General features: G+C 42.4%; 1 protein-coding gene across 3 annotated transcripts in view; it reads right to left on the minus strand.

The window, feature by feature from the left end:
- The window catches only part of GPR155 (G protein-coupled receptor 155), a 52,311-nt gene that overhangs the window by 20,572 nt on the left and 13,607 nt on the right, over window positions 1-18,132 (minus strand). For 2 of the 3 annotated variants that reach the window (XM_066612258.1, XM_066612259.1), the window contains exons 3-7: window positions 5,538-5,937; window positions 5,036-5,198; window positions 3,681-3,836; window positions 979-1,062; window positions 39-159 (exon numbers count right to left, since the gene is read on the minus strand). In XM_066612258.1, the coding sequence (XP_066468355.1) occupies window positions 39-159; window positions 979-1,062; window positions 3,681-3,836; window positions 5,036-5,198; window positions 5,538-5,937 (924 nt within the window). The remainder of the gene's footprint in view (window positions 1-38; window positions 160-978; window positions 1,063-3,680; window positions 3,837-5,035; window positions 5,199-5,537; window positions 5,938-18,132) is intronic. The other variant, XM_066612260.1, reaches the window with a different exon arrangement.

Genomic DNA, 18,132 nt, shown 5'->3' on the forward strand with positions numbered 1-18,132 from the left:
AGCTTACATTTGTCTTGGAGAAACAATTTTCCACTTACCTGTCCACAGAAAAGAACTATAAAGTGAACTGTACAGGAAAACAAACACAAGTATTTGCATAGTGATATTCTTCTCCTGAACAGCAAAATTCCACATCACCATTCCAATGCAAGCCACAAACTGAAAAGTGAGATAATTGTCATTTTTAGTTTATTTTAGGGAGATTAAAAAGCAGAATTCTTTAGAAGCATTCTTCTTCACCATTCAAAATATTTATTTTTTTAAAAATCTGCCACTTTGTAAAGACACCTTTTAAAAAGTTTAACAGAATTTAGTTTTTAACCACATATCCTGCAACCATGGCAATTTAAAAACTAAAATGAAAATACACTATATGAAAGATCTTCTCTGCGAAGCAAAGGAACACCACATTTTCATCACCAGATATTACATTTACAATGAATCGAAAGAGTGAAATAAAAGCACCCCTGCCCATATCCGTGGATCCAGTATCCCCAGTTTCATTTATCTGTGGATCTGGAGGCCCCCTGCAGGAAGCCGGAAGTTCTCTGAGTTGTCCCTACAGCATGCAGGTTTCTTGCATGCTGCACAGACCTGCTTATCTGTCTATAAATTTCATGCTTATAGCAACCTGTAAAAGCAAGAGATGTTCATCCTTTGCACTAGTGGTAAGACTAAAAACAAGAGTTAATGGACACAGGGAGTGTGGAGATAGGGTTCTTACATCCCCCATGGGGATGCCTGTATAATGTATTTTATCTTAATTTCATACATAGCCTGGTTTTCTTCCATAGTGGAATTCAAGGTGGAATTCAATTTATACAGAAGGTTCCTAGGAAGTTTCCCACACAGGCATTGAGTGGACCTGGATCGCAAAACTGGATCGCTGCATCATGAGAGCTCACTACAAAACCTTCCTAAGTAATTTTATAACATTTCTACATGAAATATTGTGAAGACCAAATTATACATACTGACCTGGGCAATAAGTAAATTAGTTGTAAGCATGTGCGGGAGTTGCTTGTTCTTTTTACTCAAAAAAACAACAGCGAGGGACCAGACCTGAAACAGAGAGTACAGAATAAATCAGTGTTTCCCCTCCTCCAAAACCTATAAAAGAGTGGACAGAATTAGGTTTAATCTCAGAGACATTCAAACTTTCTCACTTCAGGAAATTTTTCTTCATATCAGCTTTTCTGCCAAGGTACCTCCCTGACTGTCATTACTGATCTTTTCATTGAAGAACCCGAATGTTTTCCAGAACATAATATGAGACTAACCTTTTCTCTCAATTATCATTCTCACTTTTCAAATCTTACCAAATCTAATTACCAAATTTTTGAAATGTGTAAGTTTGCTTAATACAAACTGACACCACAAACGCAGTAAGGTTTCACAAGCTTCTACTTATTGAGTAAAGATATTTATTGCACCTATGCCAGTAAGACACCAAAACTTTCGTTTCAGCTCAAACATCAAACTCCTTCCCTTTGAATTCACATGCTACATACAAGGTGAATACAAGGAAGGAGAACGTCAAAGTCAGTTAGGTTAAACAACCCATAAGCCGTACACCTATAAATTTCAAATTAAAACACATTAAAAAAAAATCGGTCATGTCCACAATGCATCTTTTCCAAAAATTGCTTAAAAGTAGTTTCAGTCTTGGAGGGTCTGGGAGCATTGAATATTTTTGCAACCACTTATTCAAGTATCTAGCCCTGGCTGTTGTGTATTTTGGGCAGCAAAATGTGTGATGGTGTGTCTAAGTCAGTCAGAGGACGGTCCCAGTAGCACTGCTCCAATGGCGTCTTTTAAAAACAACTTTTCATCTGAACAGTTGGTAGTGCATTACAGTGTGTGGCTGTACAAGCCTGCCTCCACTTGGAACTGTCAACATGTTGAAGTAGATGGACAAGGTAACTTTAGCAGGAAATCTGATTCCTAAGTAAAGTGGAGAGCATTTCTGCTTGGCTTCCTCCTGAAGGCAATCCCAATCTTGTTTAAATAAGTTTTCAACAAACTACGCCTGTCCGCTTGCATTCAAGTTTCCTGTTCTCTGTAGGCCCAGCATACACATTTTCGTATCAGTTTCATCGTCCGATTTTGTCCAGCAGTATTCTTGCATTGCTAATTTTCTAAAGGTGGGAAGATCTTCAATATTTGCTAATCGATGTTTAAATAATAACTTTCTATATCAGAGTTAGGATCTTTGGGAGCCCCAATTTGAGATGTATTACTATGGAGGCTATACACAGAGGTTAGACTAATATTTTCTGAAAGAAAAGTTGTTGGGAGTCTTTCGAGTTGTTCTGTAAGTGACATCTTTATTCTGTAGACCAGGGGTGCCCAAACCCCGGCCCTGGGGCCACTTGTGGCCCTCGAGGACTCCCAATGTGGCCCTCAGGGAGCCCCCAGTTTCCAATGAGCCTCTGGTGCTCCGGAGACTTGCTAGAGCCCGCACTGGCCTGATGCAACTGTTTGACCTCTTGGGAGATCTGTGGGATGAGGGCTCCCCACCACTGCTTACTGTTTCATGTCTGTGATGTAGTAGTGGCAGTGAAGGAAAGGCCAGTCTTGCTTCGTGCAAGGCCTTTTATAGGCCTTGAGCTATTGCAAGACCTTCATTCATTCATATAAGCCCATCTTTAATATATTCATTTATGTAAACTTATGTAAATTTATTCAAATTTTAAATGTAAATTTATTCTTTTTTCCCCGGCCCCCAGAACAGTGTCAGAGAGATGATGTGGCCCTCCTGCCAAAAACTTTGGACACCCCTGCTGTAGACACACCTCCTATTTTGCTATGCCTGCATATGTAGCAAACAACTTCCTGCCAGGTATGTGCCTGTTGAAAGAGCTGCATGCACATATTTCACTCATGAAACATTTATTAGCATACTTGTCTGCTTTACTGTGACTGTAAATGGTTTTACATTTTGCTGAAAGTCATTCTGGGTGTCCCATAAATGGGACAGAAAAGCAGGATAAACATTTTTAAATGAATTAAATAGAAGTATAGATGTACTATATATACTTCTTCCAACCCAGATTTTACCACTCTACAAGAAAGTGTTACGTATGAAGCAGTCTTTGTTCTGCTGCAACAGAACACAAGAAAGGTTTGGAATGCCCACTGAGGAGATAAAGCTGGGTATGTATGTATGTATAAATGTCCAGTTATGGTTTATCTACCAATTGTCCACTCAACTAGTTTATCATGTTGGCTGGTTATGTCAAATGCACATTACACCATTCACAAGGTCAGGCTGTTTGTGGATATGTACCATAGGATGCCTATAGCACTGGGTCAGATTCATCTAGCTTCATATTCTCTACAGATGTAGCTCTCTAGAGTCATTTCACAGCCCTGCCTGAAGATGTCAGAGACTGAACCAGTGACTTACTGCATGCTATCTGCGGAGCAGGGAAAAACTCTTAAAAGATGTAGCCTTTACAGCCGTATACATCTTCTGTTATCAGACACTTGTTAACATGTTGTTTAACACTTGTTAAAAGAGGTGGTCCTTTTTTGGAAACGGTTGCAATGCTGCTTTGGTTAAGATTGCTTGTGACTACGGTCCCACCTTGCCTTTCAGCAACTGGCTACAGTGGCAACAAAGTGTCCATTCTCTATCAACTGTTCTGATTTTTTGTAGTTCGGATTTTTATACTCACCAAAGAGACAAGGCTGACAACACTAATATCAAAGCTAACATTTTGGATTGCAGATGCCAGTCTCTTTGAATCCATGGATGGGATGGTTAACAGCCAGGCAGAAACATACATGATGGGGGCAGACACAAAAGTGCTGATCACCATACCAGACGTTATCTGCAATCAGATATTAAATTAGCAATTTTTAAAAAATACATCAAGAACACAACTCAAACTGCAGATCACAAAGACAGAAAAGAGAGATATAAACACCACAACTGTTATTCTTTTAGCAGAATTATGTGCAAAACCCTTGAAAATGAATGTGGTGTGCATGAGAGCTCCCGCACACACAAGGAACTACAAGTGGAGACTGTTTATCCACAGATTTTATTTCCACAGACCTGGCTCAATGCAGGTTCCCTAGACTCTCTCCACTAACTCATGTTCGAAATGTGCATTTGGATAGCTGGCTTCAGTCACTTCTTCTGGCCCCTCCCTGGCCATGGACTTTGAAACAAGGTGCGTTTCCCTGGCACCCAATTAGAAGGCATGCCCAGAGCTGGTGTGGGGGAAAGGGAGGAGCAAAAAGGGGATGAGACACAAGAGGCGAGCTGGACAGACACGGCTTGCAACCAAGCACCTGCAAGGGGAGGGGAGTGCTGACCGGCGAAAGTGCTGGGGCGGTGAGGCCTCATTGCTGCATAACTTCTCTGCTCCCCCCTGCAGGCGCTCAGTCAGAGCAGTCGCAAGCCACTCTCAATAGCCAACGGCTTTCTTTTCTTCTGAAAAAACCGCAAAAAAGGCTGTTGGCTGCTGAGAACAGCTCACAATCGCTCCGAGCAGCTGCAAACCAAAAAGTAATTGGTGGTGACATCATCATGTCATCAAAATTACTTCAGGGTCAGGCACGGGGGAGGGGGGTGTTTGACATCATGGCCCTGGGGTGTTCCAGCCACACCAGTGCGTACCCCTTGTACATGGCTTCCCCTTTTTACTTCAATAGAAGGAGCACTGTGATCCTTTTGTGCGTTTGAAGTTGGCCCTACCACTTGACTGAACAAAACACTGTGGATCCATCTGAATTCTTGGGGAGACATTCTTTTCTGTTTTCCAGTGTTTACTCAGGTAAAACAAAACAAAACAAAAAACCCAGCAAGAGCAAGGAGTAAGTGAACTTACTCCTTTCCTGTTGTGGCAGCCACCATAGGAAAAGCACTCCTTAAAAAAATTAACCAGGCCACCTCCCCAATTGCATTCTACCAACAGATAAAGGCATCTTATGTCTGAAAGCTTTTGCCAGTGCTGTCTGGAAGATAGCTTTATCTGAATAATTTAAGATTCATTCAACAAATAAGACTGTTCAGGAGACTTACAATTTCTACTTCCATATTAAATTGTGTTGCAAATATAGCCACACCAGGAGCTGCTGGAAAGACCCCATAGAGAAATGCATAGTTTGATAGACTGGTGTGGTTCAAGCTTTCACTCTTATCCAACAATTCCACCATTTCCCTGCACAGAAGTGGCATCAACAGTCTAGAACAAGGAAGAATGGAAAATATAAATCACACAATGACAAATCTTTTCCTAATCTTAAAACGTAGATCTAGGTCATGTGTATTGACGTGCATATAAATGAAACATTAGGCTGAAATGGCTTAACACAGTTGTGGAAGATTAGGTATAGAATTGCAGCCCAAATAGATAAGAGAGGCAACAAAACAAATCAATATTAATTTTATAGCCCTAAGACAACAAATGTAAAGTGCATCTCCTTCATACAGTATGTTTAAATCTTGTGTCAAAGTCCTGAAGTTTCAGACATAATACTGAAAACCACAAAAACGAAAACAAAATAAGAATAAAAAAACTTACAGTTTTGCTGTGATAAGAAGAATCAGTGCAACAAATGTACCCTTGGTCAGTTTCTTTATTTGGCCCACCATAGTGAGCCCCAGATAAAAAAGTGCTGAGCCAGAAAATGAACTGGCAAGTCCATCAAGGAAGTTTTCCAGATATTCAGGAATCTTTTGTGCAAGAATGAAGTTTGAGGCAATGCCAATGAAGACCATAAATACAATTGGGTTCTGCAACACCCGAAGCAGCCCAAGGCCCACTATCTTGATTTTGCTGTGAGAAAGATTCAGATTGTCTCTTGATTTCTGTATTTCACAGAAGATAAATCCTAAGGGGTTCAGCATCATAAGAGATATTGGGGCTACCAGGTAAATGTACTGGAGATATTCTGGATATGTTGTTTGATATAAAGCTTCAACTAGAGAGAGAGAGAGAGAGAGAGAGAAAAGCAGAGATATGAGAAGTCATAATTAACAAGGATTTTAGTAGAAGTTTACACACCAACAAATACATGCAACTGCAGATCACACGGGCCAGCCATCTACTGCTCATGCAGAGGAGCCCTACTAGGCAAGCAATTTTCATCAGAACCTCACCTAAGGAAGACATACTTACCCACAGATTTTGTTCCATATGCGCAAGTTCTTGTATATACGGCAACGTCCATGTTACCAAGTATGGTAGTTCCACTGTTTTGTACATGGTTCACTCAGAACGACAGCATCCATGCACCAATTTGTGTGAGTGGGTTCCCATACTATCTCCCCCCCACCCCTTGGATCCCAGTCATCACTATTAACGGCATACAGCTTAGCAAGGAATTCTGCCGAAATGTTAACATTTCAGTTATATACAGTCTAGATATACATGGGTAGAGTGAGTTTTACATCCTCATTTAAATTGAGCATACAAGTAAAAACCATAGTTTTGAAGCAAACTGTTTTTAGATATATGAAAGCAAAGTGTTACATTAAGGCAGGGGTCCCGCAGCAAGCCTCTATCCAGCCCATGGCCAGTATCTGATCTCCTGAGAGTCTCTGGCTCAGTTGACCAAACACAACCAAAGTTGTACTTGTGGGGTGGGGGGAAATGGGAGTTCATTTAAGTGTGCGCTTTATTTCTTGGGCTGTGCTGATACTTGGAGAAATCCTTGACATTTGAGCCTATTCATTTATTCATTCATCTAAGTTCCATCTCTAATGTATTTATTTAAATTTTATATTTAATTATTTTTTCCAGACCTTGACACCGTGCCAGATATTTGATGCGGCCCTTCAGCTGAAAAGTTTAGAGACCCTTGCATTAAGGCTTAAGCCATTATATTCCAAGAAGCATTAATTCCAGTGCAAGAGAGAAGGTGGAAATATTTCTTCTAGAACAGTGTTTCTCAAACTGTGGATCACGAGCCAATTTCAGGTGGGTCCCCATTCATTTCAGTATTTTATTTATTTTTATTTATTTTACGTTATTTTTAATATATTAGACTTGATACTCCCATCGTATGCAACTGCATTTGGGGAAATGTTACAGATTTGTACACTTAACAGGCTACTAGGTATATGCTTTTAACAATGAGAGTAAATGGAACTTACTCCTAGGTAAGTGTGGGTAGGACTGTAGCCTAGGATTGTTAAACATTTTCCAAGTTGATGATGTCACTTCCAGTTATGACATCACTTCTGGTGGGTCCTGACAGATTCTCATTCTTAAAGTGGGTCGCGGTGCTCTTTGTGAGCGGTTTTCAGAAATACGCGTATTAAAATATATATTTCTTAATCTGCTATTCAATCTATCAAGAATCAGTTGCGTTTCGGTGCAGGCTGTGTGTGTAAAGTGTCAAGTTTTGCAAGGTGCCTTAAGCGCCCTATAAGCTACCTCTCCCCATCAGACCCATTTGAAGCAGCAAGAGCAACAGTGAGGCGTCTCCTCCATATTGCTCTTGCTGCTTGGAATGGCTCCAATGGAAAGGGGGAAGGGCAGCTTACAGGGTGCATTGAGACACTTTGCAAAACTTGGCGCTTGGCCCCTTCTCTGGGAACACCACTGTCAAGAATGTAGTCTTATTTAACCAAATCGTTTTTAATTTGTTACCAAAATTTATGTTACCAAACTTAAACATTGCAACGCTATTTATTTCAGCTTCATTTTTAATGTTTGTTTTTATAAACATTTTAATGCTTCATTTTTAATGCTTATTAATATTTGTCCATACAACACTTTCCAACGGTCCACAGAACATAGCTGGGAGCATAGAGAGCCCTGTACTCTAGAATACTTCTTTACTGGATGCAAGAAGCTGGTGAGACAGATCTCAGTGATTCCCATCAGTCTTATAAATAGGCAAGGAGTCAACACAGGCTGAAGCCCCCTTTGCATGTAGCACTGCAGCGAGAGAATGTGCTGAAAGGCTAATCTTGTAATGATTTCAGGCAAGATCCTTAAACGACAAAACCTTTGGCTGCTCAATCTGATTTTATGTAACTGTTCAGGTACATATACCTGCACCTGAATTTGTCTGGCCTTTTTTGTGCCAATCACATTATGTGTATGCAGCTCTGACAACTATCAGTGAACATACCACCTGGAGGGAAAAATTTTTTCCCCATGAGTATATAAAAGTGTTTTCTTGGTTCTAGGTGCTTTACTGTTAAAATGTAGATGATTTCTTTGTAAATTGATATAATGAAGAGAAGTGGATGTAAGAACAACCTTTCTCGATCAGATGAACATATTTTCAGCATTTTGTTTTTAGCTTCTCTCTCCCAGTTGCAACTCCCATTATTATTGCTGTTGTACATAGACAACATAAAACAGTACTTCTTATCCTCCTGGTACAGAATGAAAGCAGGGCAATGCAAATTTAAAGTGCACAGCATTCTACCTAGCCCATTGTCTCCTACTGTAAAAGCATCCTATGCTTATCTGGACACCGACTTACTGCCCACAAAAACATGACAGACGCCATTCATCACCTTGAGTTTATTGCCAAGTGTGAAATTTGCAAATGAAACTTTGTTAAGAAAGCGAGCACAGACCTTGTTAAAGGATTGGATGCCAGGCTTTGCCAACAATTTGTGTGATCCAGGGCAAACCAATTGTGGCTCATGAGGCAATTTATTAGACAGCAACTTGGGAAAGGGACATTCCTGTCATTCTTTGTGGAAAGGGTGCTGCCACTGCCAGGGTTATCTCAGCAAAGGCAACTGTTTGCAGCACCCAAAGACAAGGGTGGGAATTGTCCTCCCTCAGTTGTCACAATGCAACCACAAGCAGCTTTGCCTAGTGAACTACCTCACCAGTAATCACTGCTAACTAAGTCCCAATCTTCAACTGAGTGGTTTACTAGCTTCTCTGACGGAGTCATTTCACCCACTGTAATTCAAAGGGTGGCATCCCATAACTGAAGATGCTTGGTATTTCACTCTTAGAACCATCCACACTACTCTTTATCCTACTGGCTGAGTCAACACATTTGGACTGACATTTCTATCTGTAATTCTGACCTATGCAATTACTCAGTAATGCAGCAAGTCTCAAGGTTAAGGCACCACAGGGAAGATATTACACTCTTTCAGACAAAGTATGGGCTCACCAGAATGCCTATTCAAGTACTACAGAGGTTATTTTTAAAAAGCTTGTACTAGGATACAAAAGACAGAATACTCGTAGAACATGTGAAATGAGAAGTGTACTACTTGAGAGAGCAAAGTTGTTAGCTGGAGACAAGGTACTTATAATCTTGAACAGCAACTTAAGACACTCATAGGAAGGAAGTAAAGACCAGCAATTCAATGCCTCAGGATCAAATCTAGCCCCCTAAGAGGAACTGCCTGGCAGCCCAATTGCTAAGCTAGAGGCACCCAAGGAAAGGAGAACATGGCATTTATGGAAACAGAACAAAGGCAGGTCATTTAGGGGAGCCTGGTATATCTTACTGTCTTCTCCTGCTGGCCCTCCAGGAAAAGTACTTGCTGATCAGAACATAAAGCAAAATGTATTCTCTTCCCATGAATATTTTATTTCTAAATTTTACACTCTGCCTTCTTATTACAGTTAGATAGTAAAGGATGCTCACAACATATCCATCAACATAATCCAGCAGTTGGCTTTCATAACCAGGAAGTTCTTATTAAAAACTGGAATTTGGGCTCATTGATTTTATGTTAAAGAAGGGGTAGAATCCAGCAAAGTAGAGACTGAAGGCAAGTCCGACTCCACCACAGAATCTTTGAGGGTTAAATTACCAGGCCTGAGGAGTGATGTAATACTGGGGGCGTACTATTGTCCTCCAGACCAGAAACCTGAAGGGGACCTTGAAATGAGGAAACAGATCAGGGAGGTGTCAAGAAGGGATAGGGTTGTAATTATGAGGGACTTCAATTATCCTCATATCGACTGGGTCAATTCATGTTCTGATCACAAGACAGACTGGATTACTTGACATGCTAAACAACTGTGCCTTACAGTAGCTAGTCATGGAGCCCACCAGAGGACAGGTGACTCTGGATTTAATATTGTGCAGTACTCAGGACTTGGTTAGGGAAGTCAATGTTACTAAGCCGTTGGGGAACAGTGACCATGCTGCGATCCATGCTGTTTCAACAAGCACATCGGGGGAAGAGTACCAGGCAAATCTGTCACAAAAACTCTTGACTTCCGACAAGCAGACTTCCCTCAAATGAGGAGGCTAGTTAGAAGGAGGTTGAAAGGGAAGGTAAAAAGAGTCCAATCTCTCCAGAGTGCATGGAGGCTGTTTAAAACAGTAATAGAAGCCCAGCAGAAGTGTATACTGTAAAGGAAGAAGGACTCGACTAAGTACAGGAGGGTGCCTACAAGGCTAATGAGCCAAGTGCCAAGTCAGAGAGGCTATAAAGGGCAAGGAAGCTTCCTTCTGTAAATGGAAGTCTTGCCCTAATGAGGAGAATAAAAAGGAACATAAACAGTGGCAAAAGAAATGTGAGAAGGCCAAGAGAGACTATGAGGAACACATGGCCAGCAACATTAAGGGGAATAATAAAAGCTTCTTCCAGTATGTTAGAAGCAGAAAACTTGCCAGAGAAGCGGTTTGCCCTCTGGATGGTGAGGGAGGGAAAGTGGAGATAAAAGGAGACTTACAGAGGGCAGAGAAATTAAATGAGTTCTTTGCATCTGTCTTCACAGCAGAAGACCTCGGGCAGATACCGCTGCCCGAACGGCCTCTACTGACCAAGGAATTAAGTCAGATAGAGGTTAAAAGAGAAGATGTTTCAGACCTCATTGATAAATTAAAGATCAATAAATCACTGGGCCCTGATGGCATCCACCCAAGAGTTATTAAGGAACTGAAGGATGAAATTGCTGATCTCTTGACGAAAATATGCAGCTTGTCCCTTAAAACAGCCACGGTGCCAGAAGATTGGAGGATAGCAAATGTCACATCAACCTTTAAAAAAGGAATGAGAGGGGACCCGGGAAACTATAGGCCAGTCAGCCTAACGTCTGTTCCAGGTAAGATGGTGGAATGCCTCATCAAAGACAATCTCAAAGCACATAGACAAACAAGCCTTGCTGAGAAAGAGTTAGCATGGCTTCTGTAAGGGTAAGTCTTGCCTCACGAACCTTTTAGAATTCTTTGAAAAGGTCAACAGGCACGTGGATGCGGGAGAACCTGTGGATATTACATATCTGGACTTTCAGACAGCATTTGACAGTCCCTAACCAAAGGCTACTAAGAAAACTCCACAGTCAGGGAATTAGAGGGGAGGTCCTTTCATGGACTGGGATCTGGTTGATGATCAGGAAACAGAGTGGGTGTCAATTTGCAATTTTCACAATGGAGGGAAGTGAAAAGCAGTGTGCCCCAAGGATCTGTTCTGGGACTGGTGCTTTTCAACCTGTTCATAAGTGACCTGGAAACAGTTGACCAGCAAGGTGGCTAAGTTTGCAGATGACACCAAACTTTTCCGAGTAGTGAAGACCAGAAGTGATTGTGAGGCACTCCAGAAGGATCTCTCCAAACTGGGAAACTGGGCAGTGAAATGGCAGATGCATTTCAATGTAATTAAGTGTAAGGTCATGCATACTGGTGCAAAAAATCAAAACCACATATAGGCTAATGCAGTGGTATTCAAACTGGGGCGTCGCGATGCCCCAGCCTGTGGGTCCTGGCTTCTGCCCCCTTAAGGGGCGGGGGCAGACAGGAGGAAGGCAGCAGCGCAATCCACAGAATTGTGCCACTCAGGGGGGCTGCAGGGGCTTGAGTGCACTTACCTAAGCCTCCTGCAGCCTCCTGGTGGTGCGGGGAGCCCTACGCAACCTTCGGCAGGGCTCCCCAGGTCAGGAAAAGTGAAAGCGGAGCGATCGCGCCCCACTCCGCAAAACCAGAAGCGGAGCACGATCGCTCTGCTTTCCCTTCTGACAGGGTTGCAGGGACTGGGATGCACCCTCCGGTCCCTGCAGCAGCCGTCCCTGTGTGCGGGGAGCCCTGCACGAGCCCTGCAGGGCGACCCAGGTCAGGGAAAGGGAGAGTGGGGCGATCACGCTCCGCTTCTGCTTTTCCGGAGGCAGAGCAGATCGCCCCACTCTCCCTTTTCCTGACCTGGGGCATCCTGCAGGTGCTTGCGCAGGGCTCCCCACAGACAGGGACAGCTGCTGCAGGGACCTGAGGGTGCATCCCGGTCCCTGCAATCCCCTCAGCAACACCTCCCCCCCCACCCCCACTAAGACTTACTGCGGGTTTCAAACTCCCGGAGAGTTTGAAAACTGCAGGGCTAATGGGTTCTGAGCTGTCTGTGACAAATCAGGAGAGAGATATTGGGGTGATGGTGGACAACTCCATAAAAGTGCTGACCCAATGTGCAGCGCCAGTGAAGGTGGTCAATTCTATGCTTGGGATCATTAGAAGTGGTATTGAGAACAAAACTGCTAATATTTTAATGTACAAATCAATGGTAAGGCCACACCTGGAGTAATGCATCCAGTTCTGGTCAACACATTTCAAAAAGGACATAGTGGTAATGGAAATGGTGCAAAGGAGAGCAACTAAAATGATTACTGGGTTGGGGCAACTTCCTTATGATGAAAGGCTATAGTGTTTGGGTCTCTTCAGTCTAGAAAAGAGGCACTGGAGGTGGGACATGATTGAGACATACAAATTATTCACGGGAAGGATAGAGTGGATAGAGAGATGCCCTTTTCCCTCTCACACAACACCAGAACCAGGGGACAACCACTAAAATTGAGTGTTGGGAGAGTTAGGACAGAAAAACGAAAATATTTCTTTACTCAGTGTGTAGTTGGTCTGTGGAACTCCTTGCCACAGGATGTGGTGATGGCATTGGGCCTAGATACCTTTTGGTATCTTTGGGATTGGACAAATTTCTGGTGGTAAAATCCATTATGGGTTACAAGCCATGATGTGTATGTGCAACCTCCTGATTTTAGAAATGGGCTATGTCAGAATGCCAGATGCAAGGGAGGGCATCAGGATGCAGGTCTCTTGCTGTCTTGTGTGCTCCCTGGGGCATTTGGTGGGCCACTGTGAGACACAGGAAGCTGGACTAGATGGGCCTATGGTCTGATCCAGCAGGGCTGTTCTTATGAGGTTCACTGTAACTGATGGGTAGAAAAGACAAGGGAAGTACTGCTGCTTACAGGACATAATTTATGTAATCTGCTGCCGCAGGATGTAATGCTGGTCACTAGCTTAAACACTTCAAAGGTGATTACACAAACTAAATAACAGTTGCAGTGTGGCAACAACAGGTGTTGGATTTTATCTTCTTGCCCTGCTTGTGGTTTTCCCAAAGACATCTGCTGGATCACTGATGGAAAAAGAAGGCTTGACGGACCCAATGGGACTACTGATGCTCCAAAGTTGTGCCATCTTCATTTTTAAAAAGCCCTGTCTTGTGTACTTCAACATGGGAGGCACACAGAGTAAGATCTACCCGAACATCTCAAGCAGTGAAGTATATATCACAGAAGGTACTCTGCAAGGAATACTGAGCCGAAGACATGTACAGCCAGAAAGACAAAGGCAAGCATGCTGAATTTTGCTGGAACCTCGCTAGGATCCTGGAAAGCAGTGTTTCTCAAAGTGAGCCCTGGGACTCCACAAATACACCATCATAAGCATCTGCCCTCTGCCCAGTTGCTCAGCTATCCCTCCTGACTCATGAACTCCTGTTTCCAGCTCTTTGCCAGTCTTCGGCACTGGGCTCAGTGCTGTGCCACTCTGTGCAAGCACCGGCTCTGTGGGGCTTCCCAGGATTCTGTACGTGTGCCAGCAGGGTTCCCTGGTAATCCTTTTAGGAGTGAAAAGGGTGCCAGACACTGAAAAGTTTGAGAACCACTCCTGTAAAATATCACAATAATCCATCCCTAAAACTGCAGAATTTGTAACTATAGGGAGAAAATACCAGCCAATCTATACGAGACCTATGTAAACTCAAGAAATATTTTTCATCATCATACTGACAGAGACAACTATGAATTGCCTGCACACAGTCTACATATTCTCAAATGTTATTGCAAATAAATACCTTTGCTAAGAATCTTGGGAGAAGAAACCCGGTGCTAACTTACCAAAAGATATAGGTTAAAGTTTAAGAAACCAATCAAAGAAAAAAATCACAGAGAAAAAAAAAAGTTACTGTATATTAGATTTCTTATTTAATCAGTACTTCACCTTGCATCACAAAGTCAACCATTTGTTTACTAAATTTTCCACTCTGCATAATTGGAATTATTCACAGCACTCAACATTATCTGTGGTTCTTGAAAGATATGCAACAGAAGATTTTGGTCCCGTTAAGTATCTTTTAATAACAGGAATTCAGAAACCACCTGGTTTTGATGAGTCAATGTTTGCTTTTATATTGTGCCAGAGACTCTTCGTTTACCTTTCCATTTAAGAGAGACTTACACAGATTAAACATCGTATGAGACATGACGCACATGTACACTGTAAAATATTACTTCAGAGAACACAGGGATATTAGCCATTTGAATGACATTTATCTTGACAATAACCAAAGAACTCAGTATCCAAGATTCCCTGATGTGTATTTTTAAAGTTTCATGCCAAAGGTTGCAAATATGTCAGGATTCAGAAATAGGCATTGGCCACGAAATGCAAATTTCCTCTTTTAATTTAAATATAATACTTCAATGGTTTTGCACAGCCATTGTCCCTCCCCATGAATATCAGAATATAAAGTATGTAAAGTAAATTACAGTTGGACCTCGTGCCAGCGGTGAATCCGTTCCTAGATTCACCCATGGATACCAAAACATGCAGATAAGCAAATCCACAGGTCAGTCCAATGTTATCTCTAGAGGTGATCAGAGATGTGCTTAGGTCACATCCAGAGGTGTCCCAAGGCCTGCTGAAGTCGTGCACAGTCTCTGTAGGCCTCAAAAACACCTTCAGAGGTGTCAGAAAGGCACGTTAGGTTTTCACATAAAAGCTAGAAATACTTTTCCGGCACCTCCGGAGGCCTTTTTGAGGCCCACAGAAGCTGTGTTCCACCTCTGTGGGCCTCAGAAAGTCTCCCGAACACAACTAGTGAATGTCTCTAATGTCGTCTGGGATCTCAAGTCCAACCCTCCACCATGAGCTTGGAACCCACGGTGAGGTAAATCCGTGGGTCCCAAATCCACAGAAAAGCAGGATGGACCTATATCTTCAATTTTTCATAAGCTGCAGATTGTTTTCTGGAGAAGGGCAACATTTGTTTATTACATAATATACACACAGTCCTGGCTAAACTTTCTCAGTATTACAGCTCCTTGCCTCTCCACTTAAAGGATTGAGGGTATTATCTTTCTCTTGAGCTAGTTCTGCAGGTTTGATTAGTTTCAGTTTAAGTTAAACATCAAAGGTTAAATTTCTCCCTTTTTAAATCAGAATGACTACCAGGCATAATTAGTAAAGATTTGAACACAAATAAGTCATAAGACCTGTACAACATACTGAACATGCTCTCAACTCACATTGGCTACTATCTTACACAGAGACCTAAATCCCATGGAAACAAATAGGGGTCTAGCAGCCTAGCTATATGATGTACTGAACCACTGGCTTCAATATACAAAAGTAGTTGTCATGTAAACCAGTCCCAAGATACCAAGAGTGCACATTCATATAACCCCTTTGAACATGGTTCCCTTTCGTTGGCACAACACTGTATTCAAAAATATGAATGTAGCACTGAAAAAGTCAGAAAGATCTTAAAAATGAGCCAGAAAAGACTGGTATAAAAATAGCCCAGCAGAGTATTCCAGTGGTTCCAGAAGTCCTCCTTAGGAGGAGGGAACCACCTAAGTCACCCATTTTCAACCACTGTGCCGTGGCACACTGGTGTGTCACAAATAGTCCCCAGGTGTGCCCAGGTGGTGGAGGGTCATTTATTAATAGGACCATGGAGGATATGAGTCACCCACCAACAGCAAGGTGTGCCTTGTCAATTGTCCAAAAACTGATGGTGTGCCTTGACAATTTTAGTACCTTGTCAGTGTGCCATGAGATGAAAAAGGTTGAAAATCACTGACCTAAGTGCTTGTGGGGGCAGGGGGATTGTAGCAATGCTATTCCCCAGATCCTGCTGCTGCTAAAGAAAAAGGGGGGGGGGTTCCTGGCTTACCTGAAGCCAGAGACAGGGCCCAGGGACCCCAGCAGACACCTCGGCAGGACTTCCCAAGCATGGAAAATTTAAAAAAAATGCGACTGGAAGTCACTTCTAGTTTTATGATTGGATTGCTTTTTTTCTTTATTTTAAAATTTTCCAGGCATGGGGAGTCTTGCAGAGGTGCCCACGGGGCTTCCCACACACCCCCGGACCCTGTCACTGGCTTCAGGAAAGCAAGGAATACCCCCTCTTTTCCCAGCAGCAGCACAATCCTGGGGATTGCATTGCTGCAACTCCTCTGCCCCTACCCCTTACGGGGCCAGAACTAAGTACTTCACTGGCTGGTCACAACTCACCAGTTTGGGAACCAATGGAGTATTCTATTAAAATGCAAAGACTATGGGTTACACCCAAAAAGTCACTTGTGGAAGGTAACCTCTGCTCATGGAAATGCTGTTTTATACCTTGTGTTAGAGTATTGCACAAGTTAAAAGGAACTAAATCCAAAGACTGAATTGCTTGTGCAGTGTCTTCTATTATAGAAGTATGGTACTTCTTTTTCAGAAGTGAAAGGAGCAGACACTGGCACATGAACAGGTATGGGGGAGGCAGTATTTGACATACCACTTCTGGGGCCCAGTCTTGGGTTGACTCTACTATGCTATGTCTGATCAGTTTTTTGAAGCAAACCTGTGGGTCGTCACCCAAGGACTCCTTGCTCCAGAAGAAGAAACTTCCTTCAGGCCAAAAAAAGAAAAACATTTGGATACAACCCATCATCTGTAAAACTGGCATAAGCGGTTACAATTGTTTAGAGCCGATTCCAATGTCCTCATACTAAGATAGCAAATAAGCACCACAGCCAATTCAAATAATTGCTAAGTTGCATAAAATGCAGCTCTTGAAAAGTTGCTTTCATCTGATTTGTTAATGAGCAAGACTGTACATAGCCCTCAAAAGAACTCCATTTCTGATTTCATGGGGTTTTTATAAGATAATAACAACAACAATAACAGTAATACAGGTATTTATATACAGCCTTTCTTGGTCGTCAGATTTCTCCTCAGACTTTAATTCAAGATGGTTTACATAGGCAGGCAATACTAAATAAAGACAGATATTTAGGCAAATATGTGAGAAAGCATTCACAGCAGAATCCTATACAGGCTACTTAGAAGCAAACCCCATTGAGTTCAATGAGCCTTACTTCCATGTCAGTGTATAGCAGGGGTGTCCAAACTTTTGGGCAGGAGGGCTACATCATCTCTCTGACACTGTCAGGGGACGGGGGAAAAAAAGAATTAATTTACATTTAAAATTTGAATAAATTTACATAAATGAATTTATTAGAGAAGGAACTTATAAGAATGAATGTCTTGCAGTAGCTCAAAGCCTATAAAAGGCCTTGCATAAAGCAAGGCCAGCCTTTCCTTCACTACCACTGCTGCATTACAGACATGAAACAGCAAATAGTGGAGAAAGCCCTTGTCCAGCAGCTCAGGTGAGAGGTTGAACAGTCATCTTCATGCTGAGAGCAGTTGCACTGGGCCAGCATAGACTCCAGCAAGTCTTTGGAGGACCAGAGGCTCTTTGGAGACTGGGTGCTCCCCACAGGCCAGAGTGGGAATCCCCGAGGGCCGGAAATGGGTTTGGGCACCCTTGCAACCTAAATCTATCCACCTAAGCACAGATAGTTATGGCAATTCATCCTAGAAAACAGGAGCATACAGAAATAGTAAGATGAAGCTATTCAACACGATTTTCTGTTAGTATTAAAGGCTTATAGCCCAATCCTAACCAACTTTCTAAAACCAATGCAACTTCAGTGCAGCCCCTAGGTAAGGGAACAAATGTTCCCTTTAAGTGGCCTTCATGACTCTGCACTAGTACTGGAAAGTTCGTTAAGACTGGGCTGTTAAGCAGAAGTTAAAGTTACAAAGCAGACCAAAAGAATTCTGATGTAAATGAAAACTGATACACAACATCTGGGAGGCAAAGTGCCC

This window comes from Tiliqua scincoides, chromosome 1, assembly GCF_035046505.1.
Source record: "Tiliqua scincoides isolate rTilSci1 chromosome 1, rTilSci1.hap2, whole genome shotgun sequence".
NCBI lineage: Eukaryota > Metazoa > Chordata > Lepidosauria > Squamata > Scincidae > Tiliqua > Tiliqua scincoides.